The sequence below is a fragment of the Paramormyrops kingsleyae genome, chromosome 20 (genome assembly GCF_048594095.1).
Source record: "Paramormyrops kingsleyae isolate MSU_618 chromosome 20, PKINGS_0.4, whole genome shotgun sequence".
In the NCBI taxonomy this organism is placed as follows: domain Eukaryota; kingdom Metazoa; phylum Chordata; class Actinopteri; order Osteoglossiformes; family Mormyridae; genus Paramormyrops; species Paramormyrops kingsleyae.
Genome location: NC_132816.1, coordinates 23,376,636 through 23,403,471, shown reverse-complemented (window position 1 = coordinate 23,403,471; position 26,836 = coordinate 23,376,636). Strand labels below are relative to the sequence as shown.

Genomic DNA, 26,836 nt, shown 5'->3' with positions numbered 1-26,836 from the left:
TTTTATTACGCTGGTGAGGCCTTCCAGCACAGCCGCGTTCCAGTCTGGTGTCTCTGCAACAAGAACGACGACATCCCCAGCATCTAATAATTGTAAAATGGGCAGAAGGCTCCAGAATCCATAAGCATGGGAAGGGCACTCTTAGTCTCCTATGGCTGTGAGTGTGTGTATACCTGCGTGTGTGCATGTGTGTGTATACCTGTGCCTGTTTGTGCAGGCGTGTGTATGTGTGTGTGTTGCATGGTTTATGATTATATGTTCCCCCAATGTAATAAAAACCTGTTATGGGGACCATATGGGGACTTTGTTACTCACAAAGGTCTGTGAATGCAGTCAAAAAACTAAAAATGCCAAAAATGTTGTATTTTGTTTGGTTGCTTATGGGTAAGGTTAGGACTGGTGGGGGGGGGGGGGGGTTAAGGTCGTCATGGAAATGAATCCCCACGAACCTGTGTGTGTAGGTGTGTATGCCACTCCGCCCTGTCTGCCCCCTACTGAGGCTCGTGTGACCCTGGTAGCACAGTCAGATAGCAGGCGGCTGGCATGCGGTCCTGCTGCTGACCCTGGCCCACTGCCAGCTGGACAGGAGGCCTTCCCAGGAGCACAGGGACTTCCTGCAGCTAGCAGTCTGACTGGCTGACAGTCCTCGTCCTGAATGACGTCATGCAGTGAATGCCAGCCCTGACCAGTGGTGTCTCTTCAGCCTGCACCATGCTTTTAATTCTCTGCTGTATAGGTGCCATGCTCATGGCACAGCATTGGGCTGATAACTGTCAATCAGTAACTGTTCATGCAGGTCACAGCGCTTGCAGCTCCGTCAGCCCATTAAAAGCCCTTTTGCCCTGGGGAGCTGAGGTTGGCCGTGCCTGCTGGCAGATAGTCGGCTTCTTTTGTCTTTGATGATTTACCTTATATGTTATTAGCTTTTCTTAAATTTTGACTTTTGAAGCCTGTATGTAATTATACTCATTAAATGCTAACAGAAATTTCCATAAAATATTGGCCTTCTCCATGGTTAATCGTAAACAACACTCAGGTAGTGTTATCTTGAATGTTGCATTTTCTCTCCATCTGTCAGAAGTGCGAGCGGCGTCTGATCCCACGCTCCACTCAGAGCACACGGTGCTTTGTTTTTCCTCTGCGGCCTTTTAAAGCCATGTTGACCCTGGCATCCTCAGGGTTTGCACCCCAGGACTGTGCTCTTGTGTTCTGCTGCTGCCCACACTGCCCCCCTCAATATTTTTATTAGTGTATTGTTGACTTTTATGTTCCCCCTCATTTCATGTGCGTGATTTAAACTCTGAGAAAGAGTTGAAGTTACATTTTTGAGTGGCTGACAGCACCTCCTTACGGGGTGCACCTCCATACCCACTGCACCTCCTTACGGGGTGCACCTCCATACCCACTGCACCTCCTTACGTGGTGTACCTCCATACACACTGCACCTCCTTACGTGGTGCACCTCCATACCCACTGCACCTCCTTACGAGGTGCACCTCCATACCCACTGCACCTCCTTACGGGGTGCACCTCCATACCCACTGCACCTCCTTACGTGGTGTACCTCCATACCCACTGCACCTCCTTACCGGGTGCACCTCCATACCCACTGCACCTCCTTACGGGGTGCACCTCCTTACGTGGTGTACCTCCATACACACTGCACCTCCTTACGGGCTGCACCCCCATATCTGTTGTTCCTCTGAATGTGCTGTACCTGCATACAGGCTGCACCTCCGTACTTGCTGTACCTCTGTGCGGCCTACTCCTCCGTACTTGCTGTACCTCTGTGCGGCCTACTCCTCCCTACCCGTTGTACCTCTGTATGGGCTGTACCTGCATACAGGCTGCACCTCCGTTCTTGCTGTACCTCTGTACGGCCTACTCCTCCCTACCTGTTGTACCTCTGTATGGGCTGTACCTGCATACAGGCTGCACCTCCGTTCTTGCTGTACCTCTGTGCGGCCTACTCCTCCCTACCTGTTGTACCTCTGTATGGGCTGTACCTGCATACAGGCTGCACCTCCGTTCTTGCTGTACCTCTGTGCGGCCTACTCCTCCCTACCTGTTGTACCTCTGTATGGGCTGTACCTGCATACAGGCTGCACCTCCGTACTTGCTCCACCTCCATATGCTGCAGGGTTTTTGCAGACACAAACCCATGCCCCACTCATCTCTTTAGCCCATCACTCTGTCAGTAGACCACTTTGTTCTTTAGTTTGTCTCACTCCCCGCAGTCACTGCAAGATGGTGACGTTTGCATGGTGCCCTGACTAACGGGTAGGTGCCCTGAAGAATGGTGCCCTGCCCCCTGCTGTGCCACTGTGACCTCAGCTGACCTGGCAGGGCCCCCCGGCGATACCGGCACATGCTTTCATTTAATAAGACATCTGTGGGTACAGGAGGATCAAAAACTGCTCTGTGGGCAAGTATTTTGGGATATGCTTGACACAAACAATTTAAACACTGGTTTTCTTTCACAGATCTTTTATTAAATCCTTGGCATCGCCTGCAGCTTGGTAAACATTAGTGTGCCTGGAAGCAGAGAGCGGGTGTCAGCCCAGCCGATTGGGGCAGCCCCACTCTTCCATATGGGATCGGGGCCTCACTTTTCCCTGGTGACTGCAGGTGACAGCGCTGTGCAGTCATTACAGACATACTGTGCCGTATGTTTGCCTTTTAACTTCCTTCCATGCAGCCTCAGCTGGGCCAACCTGTTTTATGCAGACTGGCTCAGGACGGCAGTGACTGGCCAGTGAGAAAATACCGCACACTGGGCTCAGTGCTGCAGATAAGGCAGAACTGTTGTGATTATTAGCCTGGGGGTTATGCTTTAATATGCTCAAACCAGTCTTTGACCAGTCAAAGATTTTCTATAGTTCTGACCAGCCTGGTCCTGCTCTTCCCATTCGTATTCTTGCGGACAGACATGGAGCCACTTGTCCCATCTGTGTTCCTGCAGATGGACCCAGAGTCATGTGTCCCTTCGGTGTTCCTTTTTATCCTCTCCATGTTCCTGCCTGTCCTGTCCATGTTCCTGCAGATGGACATGGTGTCATGCAATCCATTGGTGTTCCTGAACGTCCTGTTTATGTTCCTGCAGACAGACATGGAGCTGTGCATCTTTTTGGTGTTCCTGCGCATTCTGTCTGTGTTCCTACAGATGGACATGATGTTGTGCATTCCATTGGTGTTCCTGTGCATGTTCATGTTCCTGCGCGTGCTGTTCATGTTCCTGCAGATGGACATGGAGTAAAGCCAAGTGTCCTTTTTGTGTTGCTGTAGAAACTATTCATATTCCTGCTCATGGAGCCGTCTATGTTCCTATGCATCCTATCCGTGTTCCACGTGACGGGCATAGAGTCGTGCTTCCCATCCATGTTCCTCTGGGGGTGTACAGCCACGTCTCATCCAAGTCCCTGTAGCTGTTTTCCAGGCCACATGGTCTCTGCCCTCAGGCTCAGACTGACCATGTGACAGACTAAATGACATTGTCTGCAGGTCCCCCCCTGGATTTGTAGACTCCCTCCTTTCTTTCCCTGAGCGGCTCTGACGCTCTGTGCTAGGCACTCTCAGGACCTTCTTATTTATCGTCATTAGCTTTATCTCTTTGTATGTACATTGTTGTTTTTCATTTCAGATATGGTCTTTGTGGCTTTCACTGAACAAACTCGGAGAAAGGGCTGCATTATCTCCCACTGCAGCCCTATGAATAGTGGCCTGCCAGTTGTGGTCAGTTAATTGAAAAAACCTGCGCTGACAGGGCCGTGGTTCGGCTTTCGCAGTGTTATTGCGATGTGAAGCGCTGCATTGTTGGCCGGCAGAGATGGAGCCTCGTTCCTGCGGCCGCACAAAGGGCCCAGTAAGGCAGGAGGGGCGGGTGAGAGACAGTGGGGCCGCCACAGACAGGAGCCTCGTGTGGGCCGCAGCCTCCGTGTATGAGTGCGTAGCAGCACCCTGCTGCCTTTAACACCCTGGCCTGCTTCACAGGAACAACAGCGATTGGCATTTGTTTTATTATCGTTTACCTGTATGTGCATTTTGACCAGGTGTGTCCCGTTTACGCTGTCAGCTGAACCATTAAATGTCTCTGGCATTTTCATGATGAGATGCTGCTGTCTGTGGGGCACTGGCTCACCGCGCTGCCCTCTGCTTATTGGCTCTGGACCTTAAGGAGTCCCCCTCCCAGCCAGGCACTTGTTATCCATTAGTTATCACAGATCGGCGATTCTTTTTTGTATCGTCATGTAGCAGTCAAACCCAGGGCTGCAGGTCTCATGGCATTTAATCCTGCCAGACTAGGTGAGGTAATGATTTAATCACTTAAATATAGCAATTCAAAACAATGAGTATGTGGGTACTAGTGTCTTGTGGGTAAGTGGAGCAGCAGAACTATAATTTGTGTAACCATCCAAACAGGTAAGGGCCTCTAAATTAGTATGTATGGCTATGTGTGCCACTTGTGGTCTTCCTGGCACTTAATATGTCTTTGCTCATAGATTAGATTAGAAAAATTCTATTGATCCCAGGGCAAAATCCTTGTACAAACAGCAGCTAGCACAGATAAACCTGCATTTAGTGCAGAACAGACAATGTGCAAACAGAAGGTGCAAATAAAATAAACAAGTATTAAAATAAAACAATATTTCTTTTGTGGATGGTAATGTGCAGTTAAAAAACTGATAACACCAGACATTTACTGTTGAAAAGGTGGGATGCTTTCTGATGTGTGGATGAGGGGTGGCGCGTGGTAAGGGTTAGGGTTAGGGTTAGGTTTAGGGTTAGGGTAAGGGGCACTGTGCTGCCTCTTGGCAGCAGGCAGGAATGACCCTCAGTAACGCTTCATAATAACCAGACAGGAGAGTAGCTAGACATCCTGGGTCCCCTGCTCGGGTTGGAATTTTATAACGCTCAGTTGATTTTAACCAAGCAGGGAGGATGTTCACTGTGCATGTTGCACTATGCCTTAGTTGAGTTCAAGTCAAAGCCGACGAGATGGAGTCCGTCACTGGACCAGGGTAGCCAAGTCCGAATCCAGTAAAAATTTTTGAATTCAGATGAATCTGAATTCAAAAGGCTAAACAAATACCTCTGTTTACCTTAATTTTACGTAATTAATAAATGTTCATTAAAAAAATAGAAATTATTATTTTCAACTACAAAATGATTTATCAAACACGAAGGTAAGAGAACATTTAAAATATCTTCTGGAACCATAGAATATGCATAAAACAATACAAGCTTCCATTAAAAGTTATTAATGAAACATAAACACAATGTAGCTAAAGTGCTCACACAGCTATGTAACATTATGTGTAATATCTGTGGCAATTGGGACTCTTCAAACTTTAACAATGACATTAGCTGGTAAACAATCAGTGTTTGAACAGACTTTTAACACACTTAAAAACTTTAGTTTAAAGAAGTGAATTCTGCACATGCACAATAAGTCCGTCACATTTTAAAGTGCTGTTTCCTTGGCATTTAAGTTAAAAGTCCATTGAACACCTGACCTAGCCTTGGGTGGTAATAAGGTAATACAGTATACCAAGGGATTTTGCGTATGTTTAATTTTTGGGAAATTACTTAGTGGTGTCAATCATCTACCAATGATTCTTCAAAAACACTTGGAGTAAGATTTTCTTATGAACACTGTGTCTGGATTGTCGCAGTACAGCATCCAGAAGCAGTCAACCATCATACTCTCATTCCAGAAACCTTGGTAACGATGCTCCATTAACTGAATGTCCTGGTAAAAATGTTCTTATTTTCGATTACGTGCAACAGCCCCGTTTTTGTGGAACTCTACTAATAGCCTAAAGTGGTTAAAATCTTATCTGGCTCTGATTTAAATGAACCCAAGGTTTTAGCTTGCACTACAGTAACAGGAAGACCATACTCTAACCATATTCCATACTTTAACTCCACGCTGTTTAAAGAAGTGCTTTCTCAAATCCATTTTAAAATGCTCTCCCACTAATTTCCACCCATGAGTTCTTGTGTTTGAACTGATATTGAAGTAACTATTTGGTTAAACAGCATCCAGACCTGTTACAATCTTATATACCTGGATCATGTCCCCCCTTAGTCTCCTTTCCTCAAGGCTGAAGACCAGGAATCATTCTCGTAGCACTACGTTGCACCTTTCCAAGGCAGCAATGTACTTCTTAAGGTATGGTGACCAAACCTGCACACAATATTCTAGGTGGGGTCTTACCAAGGAATTGTATAATCTTAGCATCATCTCCCTTGACTTAAACCCCACACACCTACTGTAGAGATGTACCCCGACATCATATTGGCCTTTTTTATTGCTTCCCCACACTGGCCAGAGTGGGACATGGAAGCATCAACATACACACTGAGATCTTTCTCATCAGCTACCTTTATTTCAGTGGAACCCATAAAATATCTGTACTTTATTTTTCTGCTCCCCCCATGCATTTGTCTACCTTAAATGTCCTTATATAGGTACCCAGAAAGTTTTTGCAGAGCCACTGAAATGCCTCCCAAGCTTCTGGCTTGGCTGCTGAGAAAGATTGTTTAACACCCACCTTCATCCTGCAAAACGGGCTTGATCTGTGGACCTATAAATATCCCTTCCTTCAGTTTTGCAGGGCTGATCTTTGGGAATTTCTCAACACAGTACTGAAAACCCCATGGGTTCACTTTACCCATGGTCTTTACAGGGTTCTTCATCAAGCCTAGCTTGATATGGAGAGGTGGCAGAAATATTTTATACAGAACAACCAGAGGCAGAAACTGGACACTGCTTGTTCCTGGTTCATAGGTATCTCTTGACTGCCAGACACACTTGACATAATGTTCCGCAGTAGATCGGCTATCCCACAGGCACAGGATACAGCAGCATTTGGTAAAATCCTCCTTTTCATTTCCATCAACATGCCGATGGCCCTTAGATCACCACAGATGTTCCACTGGTGTGTTTTATACTGGATTGCTTCATGCAGTATCTTCATGTTGTTGTAGGACTCCTGTAGATGAACAGAATGGACAATTGGTACACTTGGTCTGGAATTTGCATTGTGCAGTAGTACAGCCTTCAAGCTTCTTTGCGAAGAATCAATGAGGAGACGCCATTCAGATGGATCATGCTCTTGTGACAAACTGTTGAAGAGTCCATTCATGTCACGACAATAGCAGAGTGAGCCGTCAACAGTGAAGAACGTTGTCAAGTTATGATTTCGTTTTCTGTAGTGAGTTGCAGTAACATCCTTTGCAAGAAAATGCTTCTGCTTAAGCCTTGAAGCAGGAAGTTCTGCTTTGTCTTAGATTTAGATCATGAATGGATAATTCAGCTCTCCTTGTGTAAAAGTCTCAGGTTCTGAATCTTCATGGCCATGTAATCAGGATCGGATAATTCTGGATTGTGACCAGCTGCACCTTCACCATATTCCTCATCACCTTCTATAGAAGCAAGTCTTTCATGTGGTGGTACAGGAACAGGCAATGAATCATCATGAGGAACCATACTGCTTACAGAATCCAGGCTAGGATATACAATTTTGTTCTTAGTTTTAGCTATGAATCCACTTGTGCTCATGCGGCAAAAGCAGTAATCGTTCAGATGGTCTCGCAGTTCCCTCCACACCATTTGGATTGCAAATGGGATCGTTACCTTTCGCTGTGTTGACCTGTGTAATTATTATTGTAGGAAATTGGCTAGCTGGCTGGATGGCTGGATCACTGGATTACCATGTAAAACAAATAATTGTCTGGATACTTAATCGGTTATTGCCTCTCGAAAAACTGAGTTTGCTAGTATTAACCCATGTACCTGTCTTTGTTTCCTTTCCAAATGTCAACAGAAATTGTAAGTAATGCATCAAGCTCGGGTGTCAATGCTTTGCAATATTTGCATTCTGCAGTGTGCTTCTTTTTCCTTGATGTCTTGCACAGAATCTCCTTATGGTTTATGTACAGAAACAGGACAACTGCTGACTTGATGAGGGCATGAGTAGGTGTGTGTACAATGTTAGAAAAGCATTGAAGATAATTTAAGAAATCAGGGGGCGCTAAAGCTGCAAACTGGCTGCAGACATACGCTATGGATTCAAGAAGATTTCTCAAGTATTCGAGTCTGAATCAAGGTTGAATAAACATACATGTGGGTGTGTTACATGTCCTGTTCATGTGTGGACTCAAGTACCACAACTCTGACGTGTTGCCTGTCTGAGTGTTGCCTGTCTGAGTGTTGCCTGTCTGATTGTTGCCTGTCTGATTGTTGCCTGTCTCAGTGTTGCCTGTCTGAGTGTTGCCTGTCTGAGTGTTGCCTGTCTGAGTGTTGCCTGTCTGAGTGTTGCCTGTCTGAGTGTTGCCTGTCTGATTGTTGCCTGTCTGAGTGTTGCCTGTCTGAGTGTTGCCTGTCTGAGTGGTGCCTGTCTCAGTGTTGCCTGTCTGATTGTTACCTGTCTGATTGTTGCCTGTCTGAGTGTTGCCTGTCTGAGTGTTGCCTGTCTCAGTGTTGCCTGTCTCAGTGTTGCCTGTCTGAGTGTTGCCTGTCTGATTGTTGCCTGTCTCAGTGTTGCCTGTCTGAGTGTTGCCTGTCTGAGTGGTGCCTGTCTCAGTGTTGCCTGTCTGATTGTTGCCTGTCTGAGTGTTGCCTGTCTCAGTGTTGCCTGTCTCAGTGTTGCCTGTCTCAGTGTTGCCTGTCTCAGTGTTGCCTGTCTGAATTTGCTTGCGAATGGACGTGATGTCTTTGCCGCTGCGTGTAGACATCAGGTGAGCTGAAGTGCTTAAAGCCTGATTAGCTGGCCCTTATTCTTCACGCCGGTTGTCGTTTATGGTTTTGGTCAGTTTGGCCATATTGGCTTATCCGCTAAATTTACAGGGAGACACATGATGCTGCGCCTGAATGTATCCTGTCTGTCATATAGGATGATTCTTTAGGATTTATTGCTTTTACGGGAATGCGGGATGTGGGACACGATCAATGACTTACTGTTTGAAGTGCCCATGCACATTACCAGCTGGTTTTAATTGGATCTGAGCCACACAGATCAATAGACGTTGTAATTGCCTTACATGGTTGGGTGTGGGACTATTATCATTAATATTTAGACATGAAGTGGAAAGAGCCAGCGAAGGTTAAACGCGAATCTGCCGTGTTCCTCCTTTCATCTGCAAAATAAGCAGATCGATGTGGAGGTCAGGCAAATGGGAACTCTCGGAATCTCACTTCACATTCCTCAATCACTACTATTGCTGCGTTTAATAGCATGTTTTATCACTGCTGTTTAAAGACAGATGACCTTTGACCTCACTCACCTGTTCTAGGTAATACACATTAAATAAATTAAATATGTATTTATTATCAGTGACTGAGAGCCCACCTGTAAGCAGAATAGGACTCTGTGCCCCGTCCAGACAGTTTAAACCCCTCTCACTGTCTGGGGCCTCACACCTGCATTCTGTAACAGTCACTAGGCTCTAGCAAAGGCTTGTGGTGGTCTTGGCATCTGGCCGCGTTCCCACTCCTCCCTGTCACATGGGGGCGCTGTCTTATTTGCCCATCAAGGCCCCTGAGGAAGCAAGTAGTGCTGTGGCTCACAGATGGCTAAATGGTGGTGTTGTATCTCTGCGGGTGACGAGCTGAGCTCACAACCTTCTGCTCGTACTCCTAAGCACCTCAGCCACATCTAATCCTGCCTCCTGTCCTGGCATCTCATTCAGAGCCGTGAGAAGGAAGCAGACACGTTAACCTGACCTTTTTCCAGCCATTAGCCTTTTTTGAAGCATTTTCCCAATCCTAGCTTATTTATCTGCTCCAGTTTATTCATGTTGCAGATTCTCTGATACCGTCTGTAGGTATAAACCCAGGGAAAGGTTACGGTCTGCAGTAGAAATGTGAAAACTGTGGGAGATAAACACGCTGCCTCTCCTCGTGAGTCACCTCTGGGTCTCCACTATAGGTCATTTTCAAAATTACCCTCAAATCTTTTGCAGACAATTGTTGAGAATCCTGTGAATTTATTTGATTGTACCATGATTTTAAAAAATAAAGTTTTATATATATATATATGTGTGTGTGTGTGTATATATATGTGTATATATATATATGTGTATATATACACACACACACACATACATATATATATATATATATACATATATATATTTGAGCGCACCAGTCAACCAGTTTAATGCACGGATGCACGGACGTCATTGGTAGTGGCGACGTCACATGTTGCAGGGTGTGTTGGACATCTTGATAGATTGAGGTCTCCAGGCAGCACCCCCCAGGAGAAGTAGGGGGAATAAAATACGTGTTGTGTTTCACTTGTTCTGCATCATCTGTTTTTGCTGGGTGTTGGATGTGTTGCACATCATCCGTGTTCATTGCATGTTTGATGTGTACCACATCCATGTTCACTGCATGTTTGATGTGTACCACATCCATGTTCACTGCATGTTTGATGTGTACCACATCCATGTTCATTGCATGTTTGATGTGTACCACATCCATATTCACTGCATATTTGATGTGTACCATATCTATGTTCACTGCATGTTTGATGTGTTCCAAATCATCCATCTTGGGTACATGTTTGACGTGTTCCACGTCATCCATTTTTCGTATGTGTTCAGCATTTTCCACTCCATACATGTTAACTAGATGTTTGACCTGTCCTCCATGTTCACTGTCAATTTGATATGTTTGCGTCATGTTTAATGTGTTCTCCATCATTCTTCTACACTGTACGTTTGTGTTACACGTCATCCATGTTTGCTGTATGTTTGATAAATTCCACTTTAGAAGATGCTCCATCAGTGTTGCTGACCTGCTTTTATTACAGCTTGTACCACCCTTTCTCTGTTCACACATTCATACAAACTGGCTCTCTCCTCCATCACTTTTTCTCCTGTGTATGTGGTTAGGAAGCACTTCACTGAATTGTGGGTGGAGGATAACTGAGCTGGACACATTTGCTGTGCGAGCTGCTTTTGCAGTGAATTGTGATTGGTTTTCTTCATTCTTTGGGTTTTGCCAGCCCATGAACTCCACCTCCAAAATCTGAGAGTACTATAGAAAGCTGTGGAGAGAAGTGGAGTAGAGGCAGAGGCGTGTAAACACTGAACACCAGTCTTCTGGGTAGAGAACATTACTTTAACACACTGATACATACATAAATCAGCATATAAGTGGGGTAGAGTGTGGTTCAGTGGGCTAAGCATGTGTGCCTGTAATCACAAGGTCGCCAGTTCAAACCCACCCTCAGCACGTCTGCGGGTCCTTGAGCAAGGCCCTTAACCCCCAGCTCCCTGGGTGCCCCAACAGGTGGCTGCCCTTCGCAGACAGCTTACTCTACAAAGAGCAAGTTGAGGGAGGCGTAAAGACAATTTCCCCATGGGGATCAATAAAGTATCTATTATTATTATTACTATTATTAAAATTGCAGTATAACACTCCAGATTAAGAACCAATAGCATACATGATGTCATTTGTTAAGTATATGATAACAGTAATTGCTCATTTTACCCTAATCTGAAGTAATGCACTTTCAGTGCCCTGTGTGAGTTATATCTTACCACAGGAGCAAAATGAAGGTAAATGGAGGACATCAAGGCCGCAAACATGCCGCCTATCACAGTCTGACTCCCTGAGGATGACACATGGCTTCTCCCTTGTGTGCAAAGGCCTGCACTCTGGTGGGAACTCTGGCAGGAAGCTCCGGCAGTCAACCTCAGCCCTCATTCACATCCGGGCGAGTAGCCAGTGCTCATGGCAAACACTAGGCACATATCCAGTGTGTGATGCTGGGCATGCCCCCCTGCCTGTCGCATACACAGTGAGTATGTGGTGCCATGCAGTGCATCTCTGGACGTGTGCTGTGGCTGCCCCCTGGCCGGCCTCAGTGCTCATTCACATCCGGGCGAGTAGCCAGTGCTCATGGCAAACACTAGGCACATATCCAGTGTGTGATGCTGGGCATGCCCCCCTGCCTGTTGCATACACAGTGAGTGTGTGCTGCCACGCAGTGCATCTCTGGGTGTGTGCTATGGCTGCCCCTTGGCTGGCCTCAGTGCTCATTCACATCCGGGCTGGTAGCCAGTACCCATGGGAGAAACTCGGCACACATGCAGTGCATGATGTTGCATGCAGCCCCCTCCCTGTTACTTACACTGTGTGTGTGTGCTGCTGTGCAGTGCGACTCGTGACATGTGTTGGGACTGCCCCCCAGCTGGCCCCCGTGCTTGTTCACATCAGGCAAGTAGCCAGTGCCCACGGCAGAAACTCAGCCCACATGCAATTTGGGATGCTGCGCATTGCCCCCTGCCTGTTACATACACAGTGAGTGTGTGCAGCCACGCAGTGCATCTCAAGGAGTATGCTGTGGCTGCCCCCCGGCTGGCCTCAGTGCTCATTCACATCTGGGCGGGTAGCCAGTGCCCACAGCAGAAACTTGGCGCACATGCAGTGCATGATGTTGCGCGCAGCCCCATGCCTGTTTTATACACAGTGAGTATGTGCTGCCATGCAGGGAGTCTCTGGGCGTGTGCTGTGGCAGCCCCCCAGTCACCCAGCATGTTAGCTGATTGCTGTGTGAAAGGTCCAGGCCGTCACAGGCAGCCCATCCAGTGGGTTTTGTTAGGCTCAGGTCCTCCCTCTTGCCCTATGCTATTTGGTGAGTCTGTTTAATCCCACCCTACCCCAAGTCCTAAGCTAACTATAGCAGGTAAGTGACAGGGTGGACCATGTTTGTGTTTACTTACACTAGTATGTCAGGGGTGGGGGTTTTAGGGAAGGTGTCTGTATATGTGGCTTGTGTGTGTGTGTCTGTCTCTGTGTGTGTCTGTGTGTGTCTGTCTCCTTGTGTATGTGTCTATCTGTCTGAGTGTGTCTGTGTCAGTCTGTCAGTCATGTTGCAGTCTGTGTCCTTGCACAGGCGCCCAGGATCTCGTCTGGCTGTGCAGAGTCAGGCCTCTGTGACCCTAACCTGTATGTGCATAGATTCCCTGGATGACTTAAGCATCCCTACACCGCAAGTACGCGCTCTGCCTGCAGGACAGGCGTAATAATAATAAATACAAGCTGTGCTATTCGAGGCACTTGTGGCTTAGGGCCAAACAGGTCATTTTCCCTCAGCATATTTCGAGCCTGGCTGAGACAGGTTGGGCTCGGCCAGCAGCCATGCTGTCTGCACTCCCTGGCATGACACGCATACCACGGGCACCGTTTTCTTCCTGGCGACAGACAGCGAGAGGATCTGATTGGCAGGTGGCCAGAGCATGCTCACAAAGGCCTCTTTGACAGCAGGGTCAGCTGGTTAGCCAAGTACCCGAATCAGCCTCTTAGGCAGTCCTCAGCCCTGCGCCTGCTGAGCTGCTGCTCTAAGCACTGCGCAGAGGGGCTTCTTGCTGCCCAGAGCGTACAGATACTGTGGGCCCTTCTATTCGCATGCATGCTGGATACTAGCTGTCCACTTCTTAGCAAACACTGGTTTCCACAGTAATTTTTAGAGGCTTGAGAGAAGCGACCTGTCAGCATGTGTTAATGCCGCCTGTGTCTCTAGGAATCACTGCTGCTTTGCCTGCCTCATCTGCGTCTCTTAGCACTAGGAATCACTGCTGCTTTGCCTGCCTCGTCTGCGTCTCTTAGCACTAGGAATCACTGCTGCTTTGCCTGCCTCGTCTGCGTCTCTTAGCACTAGGAATCACTGCTGCTTTGCCTGCCTCGTCTGCGTCTCTTAGCACTAGGAATCACTGCTGCTTTGTCTGCCTCGTCTGCGTCTCTTACCACTAGGAATCACTGCTGCTTTGTCTGCCTCGTCTGCGTCTCTTAGCACTAGGAATCACTGCTGCTTTGCCTGCCTCGTCTGCGTCTCTTAGCACTAGGAATCACTGCTGCTTTGCCTGCCTCGTCTGCGTCTCTTAGCACTAGGAATCACTGCTGCTTTGCCTGCCTTGTCTGCGTCTCTTAGCACTAAGAATCACTGCTGCTTTGCCTGCCTCGTCTGCGTCTCTTAGCACTAGGAATCACTGCTGCTTTGCCTGCCTCATCTGCGTCTCTTAGCACTAGGAATCACTGCTGCTTTGTCTGCCTTGTCTGCGTCTCTTAGCACTAAGAATCACTGCTGCTTTGCCTGCCTCGTCTGCGTCTCTTAGCACTAGGAATCACTGCTGCTTTGCCTGCCTCGTCTGCGTCTCTTAGCACTAGGAATCACTGCTGCTTTGCCTGCCTCGTCTGCGTCTCTTAGCACTAGGAATCACTGCTGCTTTGCCTGCCTCGTCTGCGTCTCTTAGCACTAGGAATCACTGCTGCCTTGCCTGCCTCGTCTGCGTCTCTTACCACTAGGAATCACTGCTGCTTTGCCTGCCTCTTCTGCGTCTCTTACCACTAGGAATCACTGCTGCTTTGCCTGCCTCTTCTGCGTCTCTTAGCACTAGGAATCACTGCTGCCTTGCCTGCCTCTTCTGCGTCTCTTAGCACTAGGAATCACTGCTGCTTTGCCTGCCTCTTCTGCGTCTCTTACCACTAGGAATCACTGCTGCTTTGCCTGCCTCATCTGCGTCTCTTAGCACTAGGAATCACTGCTGTTTTGCCTGCCTCATCTGCGTCTCTTAGCACTAGGAATCACTGCTGCCTTGCCTGCCTCTTCTGCGTCTCTTAGCACTAGGAATCACTGCTGCTTTGCCTGCCTCTTCTGCGTCTCTTACCACTAGGAATCACTGCTGCTTTGCCTGCCTCATCTGCGTCTCTTAGCACTAGGAATCACTGCTGTTTTGCCTGCCTCATCTGCGTCTTTTAGCACTAGGAATCACTGCTGCTTTGCCTGCCTCGTCTGCGTCTCTTAGCACTAGGAATCACTGCTGCTTTGTCTGCCTCGTCTGCGTCTCTTAGCACTAAAAATCACTGCTGCTTTGCCTGCCTCATCTGCGTCTCTTACCACTAGGAATCACTGCTGCTTTGCCTGCCTCATCTGCGTCTCTTAGCACTAGGAATCACTGCTGCTTTGTCTGCCTTGTCTGCGTCTCTTAGCACTAAGAATCACTGCTGCTTTGCCTGCCTCTTCTGCGTCTCTTAGCACTAGGAATCACTGCTGTTTTGCCTGCCTCGTCTGCGTCTCTTACCACTAGGAATCACTGCTGCTTTGCCTGCCTCGTCTGCGTCTCTTAGCACTAGGAATCACTGCTGTTTTGCCTGCCTCGTCTGCGTCTCTTACCACTAGGAATCACTGCTGCTTTGCCTGCCTCGTCTGCGTCTCTTACCACTAGGAATCACTGCTGCTTTGCCTGCCTCTTCTGCGTCTCTTACCACTAGGAATCACTGCTGCTTTGCCTGCCTCATCTGCGTCTCTTAGCACTAGGAATCACTGCTGTTTTGCCTGCCTCATCTGCGTCTTTTAGCACTAGGAATCACTGCTGCTTTGCCTGCCTCGTCTGCGTCTCTTAGCACTAGGAATCACTGCTGCTTTGTCTGCCTCGTCTGCGTCTCTTAGCACTAAGAATCACTGCTGCTTTGCCTGCCTCGTCTGCATCTCTTACCACTAGGAATCACTGCTGCTTTGCCTGCCTCGTCTGCGTCTCTTAGCACTAGGAATCACTGCTGTTTTGCCTGCCTCGTCTGCGTCTCTTAGCACTAGGAATCACTGCTGTTTTGCCTGCCTCATCTGCGTCTTTTAGCACTAGGAATCACTGCTGTTTTGCCTGCCTCATCTGCGTCTCTTAGCACTAAGAATCACTGCTGTTTTGCCTGCCTCATCTGCGTCTTTTAGCACCCTTTCAGATTTTTCTTCTCTCATTTTTAAATATCATTTTATTTCATAACACAGAGGTATTCCATTGAAGTAAAGCAGACTTTTTGATTGCTTACTTAGTTTTCCCCTGAGCAGTGTTTTGCGCAGGCGTTTGTGATTCACGTGCATGCGTGTGTGTGGAGATTCACGTGCATGCGTGTGTGTGTCATGATTCATGTGCATGCATGTGTGTTGCTGGCCTTGGTGTCGCAGTACCGTGCGCTGCAGAGGCGGCATTGTCAGGGAAAACCATGCTGCTGCCAGTCGCAATGATGCTGTTAGACCCTAATGTTTTTCACAGGGAGGCTCAAGATTAAGTAAATGTTTCATTCTTTTATCCGCCAAGCTGTTGCTTTGTGTGTGTTAGGGTCTTTCTTTCTGCTTTCCTCAGGACTCTACCTGTCTGCCTCATCTACAGCAATAATTTGTAGATGGTACACTTAACAAACTGCCACAGATGTAGTTTGTAGTTGAAATCACGTGTATCTTAACACTGAGGTTGTCAGGTGAATCAGCAGGACAAGGCATCCGTCTAGCATGTAGAAGAGCTCATTATCTCCAAAATCTCAGCCTTGGCTTGCTAATTATTGCTCTTTGGGTCAGAGACACCATTGCTGGCTTTGGGAACACCGTCAGCGGCAGGCAGAAGCATTTTGCATATGTGTGATATTTAAGGAGCACATTGTTTACTGCTGCTGGTTGGCCGTTTGGGGACCTAGAGTCTGTTTTCCTGTTTGATCAGAGAGCCACACGTCTGTTAGGCGGCAATGGCATGGAGGCAGGGAGTTGAGGTCATAAAGCGGCTGGGTGCCTGTCATCGAGACAGTGATCGGAAAACGAGCCTGTCGCCTGATGGGGAGGTGGAACAGGCATGCCGTTCTGGACCAATCAGAGGCTGCCTTCCTGACTGGGTGTAATTGAAAGTGCATGTGTGCTCCACCCCTGTGCATTAGTGAAGGGCTGGGACTGTCAGGCAGGGTGGGCCACACGGAGACTGTGATGGAACACCATGCTGTCTCCTAAAGCATTCCTCGAGCTGGATGAGGACACCTTTATTGATGAGCTGCGGTGAGGACCTGATGATCTGCACCCATAGCCTTGTCTTAAAGTGTATGAAGTGACAGACGCAGTGGCAGTGGCTGACGGGTATCTGAGGTGCGCTGTATGCTGCCTTCTGTGCTGCTTTGGCATTACCACTTGGGCGTCTGCATCCTCTCATTCAGGCTTATTTTCCCGCCTTTCAAGGCTCTGCAGTCGTCTGTAGTGCTGGTGGATTCCAAGCAGGGAGGCCGGTGTTTTGGGGCTGACACATACCTCCCATTTCTGCTACACATACATTGGCTCCAACACTTTACCATTGCTTTGCATGTGTGTTCATGCTCAAAGATGGTATCTGATTGTGCGCTTGTTGTTTTTCTTTTTCGTGTTTTGTGGGCACACCCATGTCCCTGCCTCTAGAACTTGTTTCTGTAGCTATCATGTACAGTCTAGTCAAAACCAGCATCATATTACGCTCCAGAGGGTGTGAATGCCACTGTAGTGTAGTGTTTCTAAACACTAGGCAGTAATTATGGAATCAAACCTTATTCATTTGAGGAAATTAAAATTGAAAAAGTAGGATTTTATTTCTCTAGCTACATGGCCTGCGTGGCACAGAGACAGACGGGCGCTCCAGGTGATTCTGGGTGAGGGCAGAAGGGGTATTATCACCAGTTAATTTGTGCGGCTGTCAGTGCAGTTAGTCTCAGCCCCCCCAGCACTGCACTGACATAGATTTTCCGGTGTCTTTTCCAGCCTGCCCCCCAGGGGTTGGGGCGGTTTATTAGTCAGACACAGCACAGAGTCTATCGACTGCAGCCCCCAGGGACACTAACCAAATGGAGAAGGAGCAACAAGTCGATAAGGGTGATACTGCTACGGCCTTCTCCCATCGATGGCGGGGTAGGAAGCCTGAGCAGCTTCGATGCTGAGTGTCCCGCTCAGGGTCCGCTGTGGGGGGGGTGGGGGGTGGTGTGTGTGGGGGGGTGCAGCCTGCAATTTTAATGCTGCCACATCGATAATTTAGGGAGACTAAAACCTCACTTGTAGTGTCAAAAGCAGCAGTGTGGAATGACACTCCAGATAGCTAAGAATTTTAAGTTGAGGGGGGGTGTTGGCAGGGAAAGAGAGCAGGTGGGCAGTGGGATATGACTATGGACAGCAATTACATTCTCCAGCAGTAGCTCAGCTCCACCACACCCTAGTTCTGCAGTCCCTTTGCCTTTATTGCGTGCCTAACGAGGACACTAATTGCATCCCCCTCTTTGTGGACACCCACAAACTGTTGACAGCTGATACAGATCAAATGAATGCATAACATAATCTTACTTCACAGTCAGAAAACTTCCTCCACAGCTGAGTACAGTCACCTGGACAGCTCTCATTCAATCACATGTACCTGGACGGTGAGCATCTGTGTGCCTCACAAACGGAGCTCTGACTCACTCACATGTACTTGGACAGTGACTCTCTGTGTGCCTCACAAACGGAGCTCTGACTCACTCACATGTGCCAGGACAGTGAGCCTCTCAGTGCCTCACAAACGGAGCTCTGACTCACTCACATGTACTGGGACAGTGAGTCTCTGTGTGCCTCACAAACGGAGCTTTGACTCATTCACATGTACCAGGACAGTGTAAATCAATCCCTGGTGCATGTTTAGATGCAGCTCTCCTTTCCTGCTAAATTCAAATGGCCAAAACATAGCTCAAGAATTATGATCTTGAATGAGATTTCAGAGCTGAACAATCCTGTTCCTCTTCATTTTGAGGGTTTGTGGATCCTGAGTTGTTTCGTCATTTCAGCAGGCTATGTGATGCAGAACAGCTGTTCGTCATGCTGCCTGCACAGGTTTTTGTTTGGATCATTTCTTTAATATATGAACGGTTGCCCATGGACATGTTGGGCCCGGGCTTGACAGAAGCACCTTGTGTGTTCCTGCTCTCTGAGGCTCAAAGACTCCAATGGGTCATTGACTACGTTACCTCCTGTTCCTTTTCCTAGGTATTGACATAAAGCGTGTGCAGAAGTCTGCTGTTCCTTTGCCTTTATAACAAAATGAAGATGGGGAGTGCAGCCAAAGCAGTGATGGCCCAGCCTGGGTCCTTATGTCCCCCTCCATACGCTGGCATGAAGTTCACACAAGCTTTCAATTCACTTGATTTGTGCTGTTAATTAAGTGCATTATTTGAGAGCTTATTGTAAATTTTTAATTCATTAACCAGTAAGTTAACGTTAAAATACTGTTATGGACATTTCTGCTATATAAAGTAATCATTATATTTTGCCGTCATTTTATCACGTCAAACTTCAACAAACCCAACTGTATTTGCTAATTTATTTTAATTTACAAAACCATTTAGAGAATTACTCTAAACCTACAAATAATGAATCATAGATTAATTGAAAATGAACTTTGTAATTTGCAGGACAAAGATATTTGGAACCTAGTCATTTCTTCACTTGCAATTATTACTAATATCTAGGTTTAATGCAGAAAACTGCAATGATTTTTCAGCTGACACCCAACTAATTAAATGCTCGACTGGATTAAAAACCTGCCCAGTAGGGCTAAGGACTGGGAAAAAACACTGGCGTCAGATCAGAATCAGAAGAGTATTGCAGGACTTCAAGTGCATATAAAGTAATTACTGTTTAATTGCAAATTTTTACTGAATTCTAGCAGAAAATGTACAAGTCCTGCTTCTTCTATGCTGCCATGACCATTTCTGGACATTTCAACAGATGAAAATGATGGTCTGTGAAGTCACCATTTTAAGTGTGAAGCAGCAGCCAGCTTGGAGCTCTACTTAGGCAGGTCAGAGCTGTGTCTTAGGTCACTCCAGGTCATCAGCAACACAGGACAGGACAGTCACATGTTCAGGGTTTGTTTTGGTTATTAATTTATATAGAAACGGGTGCAAGAGAATGTCTGTATGTTTGTGAAAAAGCTGAATGCTAAGAAGCTACTTGTACCCTGCAGATTGGAGGCACTGCGCAATTGGAGTGCTGCTGCAGGCTGAAGTTGTTGAAAATCCCATAAAGTAATTGAAAATGGTGTGTGTGTGTGTGTGTGTGTGTGTGTGTGTGTGTGTGTGTCTGTCTGTCTGTCTGTGTGTGTGTGTCTGTGTGTGTGTGTGTGTCTGTGTGTGCGCGTGTGTCTGTGTGTGCGCGTGTGTGTGCGTGCGTGTGTGTGTGTCTGTGTGTCTGTCTGTGTGTGTGTGTGTGTCTGTCTGTGCGTGTGTGTGTGTGTGCGCGTGTGTTTGTGTGTGTGTGTGTGCGCGCGCGCGCGCTCATGCGTGCGTTCTGTTCTGCCCCAATCCCCCTCCCCCCACACCGTATCTGCTGAAGGTCCCAGTCCCACTCTAGGCTGCTAGCTGGATTGTTAGCTGCCATATAAAAAATGTATGAAGCTGTAGAGTGAGCCCTGCTTGTTGGTGCTCCCGCTCCCCTCTTTGCTGAGCGGCCTCTGACACCTACAGCCTGTATGCTGCTCGCCGCTTATCCGACTCAGTTCCACATGTTTCAGATAAAAATGTTTGTTTGTTTACTTGCTTTCCTCCTCACCTCTTGCTTTTTGAGGCTCTTCCTGCTGTAAGAAGTGTGTCAGCTTTCTTACTGAGTCCACTCCCTCTCTGCATCTTCCGCTATGCGCATCATTCTCGTCTGCACCGTCCCCTCCACATCATCATCTCCATACTTCGTTCATTGCTGAAATTGTCCATTTGCACTCTGTATTGTGCAGCTCTCCAAAGTTCATAGTGTATCATCCTCTGTTCCTCCAGCATCATATCCTGAATTCACATGTTTACTTAATGCATCTTTAGTCCACTAACTCCATGCAGCATATCCCAAAGATTGCAAGATCACTTGATGCATGGTCAGTCCACCTATTCCATGTGGCATCTCAGATTCCTAGCCTGATTCACACATGATCTGTCAACCTGTTTAGTGCAGCATCGCATGCCAAATTGCATGCCCACTTGACAGACAGTCCACCTCCATGCGACTTCATATCCAGAATTTGCCTGCTCACTTGATATGTCTTCAGTTCACCTGCTCCATGCAGCTACAAATCTCAGACTCAGATGTCTGCTTTATGCATGGTCAACCTTCTTCATCTGTTATTATATCCCAAATTCACATGCCTGCTTGACTAGTTTGGCATCATGTCCCAAATTTGCGTGCTTATTTGACAAATGGCCAATTCACCTACTCCATACACAACATATTTCAAATTGCATGCCCACTTGACACATCAGTCTACATGCTTCATGTAACATCATATTATGAATTTGCGTGCCCACATGACAAATGATCAGTCCACCTACCTCATGCATCATCAATTCCAAACTGCATATCCACTTAAGACATCTTACGTCACCTGCTCCACGCATCCCAAATTTGAATGCATGCTTGATGCATGGTCAGTCCAACTACTCCATGCGACATCAAATCCCTAATTGCATTACCATTTAGCAAATGGTCAGTCCTCCCTCTCCATGTGACATCGCATCCCAAATTCACATGCTCACTTAACAAAAAGTCAGCCCTCGAAAATGCCAAATTTTCATGCCTGCTTGATACATGGTCAGTTCACCTGCTCCAAGCAACAACAGATCTTGTACTGCATGCCCACTTGATGCATGGTCAGTCTACCTGCTCCATGTGCCGTCATATCCCAAATTCGTATGCCTGTTTCATGCATAGTTAGTTCACCTTCTGCATGCAGCGTCACATTCTGAATCACATGCCTACATCATCATTGCTGCATACAGCTTTTCACCTGCTCCATTGTGCTCTGTGTATTCTCTGGTCTACACTGTTTGTTTAATGGTGAGTCACATCCTGGGCTCTCATTCCACCTGCAACAGAAGTGATTCCATACTGTGACTAAATGTGTTCATGTTGCTGGGAATGGTGGCTGATTTTCAGAGGTGAGGGCAGGTGTGAGGTTCTGGACATAAAAGGCTGTGCCTCATACGCTCACACACACCTCCGGGTAGTGTAAGTGAACACCTTGCCTCTTCAGGTGACTCTTTTTAGCTGTCACCTGTAGTGGTATCGGACATCCAGATGTATTTGTGCAGTATTTGTGTTTTTACCATGAAGCTGGTTCTTTTTGTGTGCATGATCAGATGACCCACATCTCACACACATGTGCTCGCAGACAGAAAACGTGGCTTGTTTGCTCTAGCGGTATGTGATCTGGGCCCTTTGGGTAGCTCATACATGCCACCCGAGGCCTGCATAAATCTGCGTACAACCCCTTGGTCCAGTGTCTGGACTGTATAATTTATGGGAGGCACTGAAATGTCTGCCCTCCTTCCTTCCTCCCTCCCTGGGCTTCCTTTCCTGTCCAGCAGTAACATGTAGAATGCAGGACTCCCATAGTCATGCATTTAAAGCTATTCATGCCCGCAGCCTTTGCTGGAATAACAAAATCCCAGCCCTCAGATGAGAGGGAAGAAATGCGTTTGGCCTCCTGGCTCTGAGTAATTGATTGCTCAGTAGGTAATCATACCTGTGATGGCTTCTCTGAGTGCCAAGGAGTATGTCCAGGAAGAGAAGGGCTCTTTCTGACAACTACATGTTACGTTCTGCAGCAAGGAGGAGTCTGATGGAAAATTCATTTTGGTTACGTTTGCTTAGCACAGAAAGAAAACATCAGCTCTCATGCAGATGAGTCAACCCCCAATGTGTGTATGGATCACATGTTGTCCATCAGTCAAAGTGTTAAGGAGCGTGTTGATGGCTGAGGCAGTCCTTTCCAGCTGCCAGCCCATTCACTGCTGCAGTTGATTTTTATGTTGTTTTATTGCCCAGTCAGAGAAAAAAAAATCTGGAACTTGTTTGGTTTTTTTTCCATAAAGAAGCTGCAGCTTGTGTGTGTGTCTGTGTGTGCGCGTGTGTGTCCATGTGTGTGCGTGCGTGCCTGAGCATGTGTGTGCATGTCTGCGACCGTGTGTGTCTCTGCCTGGATGCGCTCACACGTCTCCTACCTTCAGCCCTGGAGAAGAAGGGCTTGAGTTTATTTTGCACAACAAGCCCTCACATTGTGAAGGTGTCTCCCAGTCCTCATTAATCTGCTAATAAGGGCTGCAGAAGAACTGCAGAGGAAAAAAAAAGATTTTAAATTTTAATAACACTGGTACGATTTTGTAAATCTTTCCTGACAGAAAAGTCCTCATTATTTTTATCTGTCTCAGAGGAATTTTTTTCCACCACCTCCCCTGTTAAACGCACTTTCTCTGGCTGCTTTTTTGCCTTCTCTCTGCTCTTTTATCCGTGTTCAGCAGGTTTACAGTCACTCTCCCTTTCCCACATGCACTTGCCTCTGCACACGTGTACAGGCATGCAGTCATAAACCTGCAGGCCTACTTTCAGAAGCACGCTGAACACCCCCCATGGCAGCGATCGGTCACGTGCCCCTGCTTCTCTAATGTATGTCACTCTGTGTGCATGTGAGTGTGCTTGTGATTCGCTGAGTCTCCATCCCCCTCCAACAAGATGTGGACTTGGGAATATGAACCACAGCTTGTGATTTGGTGGTTGTTTCCACTTTTAATTCACTTATATGATCCAAAAATTATCCTAACTCGGTGTCCCCATGGTGTGGTAGTTATGAATTATACCAGCATTGAGGCTGATCCCTGGGGTTAGTTTATACCCTCCGTCCTTCACTGTACCTTTTGTAAGGGCTGGACATGTATTCTGGTTGAAAGTCCTTTAGCATTAGCGTAGTATCACGTTGGGTAGGCCTGATCCATCTGTGACATACATCGCATTGGGTAGGCCTGCTCCATCTGCGACAGGCATTGCGTTGGATAGGTCTGCTTCGTCTGCGACATGCATTGCGTTGGATAGGCCTGCTCCTTCTGCGACAGGCATCAGGTTGAGTAGGCCTGCTCCGTCTGCAACACGCTTCACGTTGGATATGTCTGCTCCATCTACAACAAGCATCACGTTGAGTAGGCCTGCTCTGTGACATGCATCACCTTGTAGAGTTTGTATATATATATATATATATATATATATATATATATATATATATATATATATATAAAATACACTTACTCTATAAAATCTATTAAATATAAATAATAAATATAAAAAGTAAAATGACTGTACCATGGTATGAAAATGCACATTCGTAGTTTATGGGGGGGTTGGCATGGTGGGAGCACAGAGACAGCCTCATGCATAAAGGTCAATTTCACTCCATGATGTGTTGTTCAGCTTGTTGTAGAGCCTGTTGTAGGGCTGTTTGGCTTGGGGGACAAAGGACTTCCTCAGTCTGCCAGTGAAGCAGGACAGTGACTGTAGTTTGCCACTAAACAGACTCCTCTGCCTGAAGAATGTGCTGTGCAGGGGGTGACAGTCAAGTTTGTTAAGCACCCCCTGCATGCTCTGTGCTGCCTGGGATGGGCGTCTGGGTTGTGTTTCTGCTTTAACACCAACACTATCCTAAGTTACAGGTGGATGAAGAGTAAACAGTACAACATCTGAGGTATTAAAGTGTCAGTGGAAAGCATGTTTTTCAGAGCTAAGCTTTCTGTTAGTGTGTAGGTAGATCTGAATAAGTGTGTGCGCTCATCCACCAGTCTGAGACCCATGATGCTGGGGTACACAAGGCTGAGGGAGGTGATTTTCAAGTCATACTGAGTAGAATGGAATGATGTCACAAAAAGGTCAGAAGGTCCTGAGTGGATGATCTGAGCTTGAGAGCTGGATTTATCAGATGCTCAGCCTGAGCCTGCAGTAAAAAGTGCTGCGCTAGAATTTTCTCATTTCAAGTCTCTTATTTATAGCTGTACCTTGTATTTTTTGGTGTAGGTAAACAGACACACAGTAAGAAGGTTTGTGTGTTGAGGTTACACTCTACATCAAGCAATATTCATAACTGATATTACTCAGGGCTAAAAACACATCCACGGCTAAGACACCACATTCAGGAGGCATCAGCGGGAACACAACAGGGAACCCTTCAGCCTTGGTTCTTGCTTTACACCACTCCCTCATGATCGAGATACGTGGTCCAGACCTCGGCCTCATGGTTGCAACACGTCCAGACCTTATGCTCTCAACCTTATGGTCACGACATATGCCCCAGACCTTGGCCTCACAGTTGCAACACATGGCCCAGACCTCGACCTCATGGTCACAACACGTGGTCCAGACCTCAGCCTCATTGTCACATCTCTTCTCTGTCTTTTCCACAGGGTCATTCAGAACCGTATCCTGATCTTCGTCTTGGGGGCCGTCATTCTTCTCACCATTGTTTTGGCTGTGTATTTCAACTTCAGAGGGCAGTGACTGTCCCCAACCCCCATCCTCTCCCATATGATTGATGGAGACAGAAGTATTGGCGGGACTAATTAGGACAAAGCGGTCACATGAATCATGTCCCCATCCCCCCAAGCACATGTTCGGTCTGGGCTGAAGGTGCAGAGGTCACCATCCCAGGCCTTTTATTCCCGGCTGTTCATCTTATTGTTCACGTCTTTGCATGGAAGCTCCCTATAGCCCTAATTCAGAAGAATTACCTCTTTACTATGGCACATTGGCTATCTGTACATTATTATGCTTGTTTGATGTGGGGGGTGGGGGTGATTGTGGAATATGGGGGTTTACTGTTTTTATGTGCTAACTCTGTCCTGCTTCACTTTGTTGTGTCTCAGTTTTTGTGAATTTTGTGAATTTTCTTACAATGTTTGCGTGAGGAGAGAGACAGATAAAGCTTTGGTCCGAGTTTGGGTCCTGCCCTCCCGGGGCCATGTGCGGCAGCAGAGGGCTGTGTAGGGTCACGTCACCTCTGAAGGTGGGTGCTGGTGGCCCTGAGTGTAGTCTGAAGTGACAGCAAGCGCACAACCCTGCCCTGCACGCTGAGCACGCTGGTGCATCTGCGGCTGCCTCTGGCCCAGCGAGCAGGACAGCTTGGGGCAGGTTCCCCCACAGAGGCGCCTGGCTGCCCTCACACCACACCAGCCTCGGTTTTGTGTGTTTCTGCTCCCGCACTTCTATCTTCAGGTGTCACTAATAAGTCAAAATGTTGCTTGTCGTTTTGATGAGTAGGTTGCAGAAAAACTTCAAATAAAATGATTGAAACTATAAACCCTAAGAGATCTCCTTTCAATCACCCAAAAGCTGGAATATCGTGGGCGGCTGATGATGATAAGCTTGCTGGCATAACTGCGAGAGAAAACTGCGAGAGCAGGCAGCACAGAGCAGCAAAACACACCCTTCGGTGTAGGCTGGGGGTGCCCTCGCCTCCGGGGGGCGCCCAGGGAGCCTCGCAAGAGCAGAGCCACCGTCTGCGGACACTCGGGGACGCGCTTCAGCGGAGGACGCTGTAATATCGGGGCCCAGCGGCGCCACGGCGACCAGCTCCATTTGGTATTCTGTTTAAGGGCAAGAGGAGCGGCTGGTTTTGGAAGCTGCCTGGCGGGGGGCTGCCGGTGCTGCTGGTGCTGCTGCTTCACAGTGGCCGCCTTCAAAGGGCCAAATTAATGGGCAACAAAATTGTGCAGCTCTGTCCGTCCCATGTGGGGCTAACCCGTCGAGAGTTATCATTAAGATGAGGAATAATGAAGAAGGGAAGAAGAAGCAGGAGGAGGAGAAGAAGGGAAAGAGAGCCCAAGCGGTTTGACAAACCTCATCAGATAATGACCCGAGCGACTGCTCTCTGCAGACGGCACAGGGAATGATGGGCTGCTTCTGCCTGTATCTCTGCATCTGTGTCTTCCTGTCATGTCTGTGTGCTTCTCACTGCCTGTCGGTGTGAGGCTGTGGTTGCATTTGTCTGTGTGTTTGTGTGTGTGTCTGTGTATGTCTGTGTTTGTGTGTGTGTCTGTGTATGTCTGTGTGTGTATGTCTGTGTTTGTGTCTGGTATGCGTGTGCATGTGTGTGTATGTATGTGTTTGTGTGTCTGTTTTTGTATTTCTACGTGTCTGGTGTGTGTGTTTATGTGTTTGTGTGTGTGTGTGTGTGTCTGTGTTTGTATTTCTGTGTGTCTGGTGTGTGTCTGTTTCTGTATGTG

General features: G+C 47.4%; 1 protein-coding gene across 5 annotated transcripts in view; it reads left to right on the top strand.

The window, feature by feature from the left end:
• vti1a (vesicle transport through interaction with t-SNAREs 1A) overlaps positions 1-25,911 on the top strand; it is a 101,802-nt gene extending 75,891 nt beyond the window's left edge. For all 5 annotated transcript variants that reach the window (XM_023839625.2, XM_023839626.2, XM_023839623.2 and 2 more), the window contains one exon: positions 25,019-25,911. Coding sequence is in view for 3 of the 5 variants with exons in the window: in XM_023839626.2 (XP_023695394.1) it covers positions 25,019-25,112 (94 nt within the window). In the remaining 2 variants the exon portion in view is untranslated. The remainder of the gene's footprint in view (positions 1-25,018) is intronic.
• Positions 25,912-26,836: the final 925 nt, after the last annotated feature.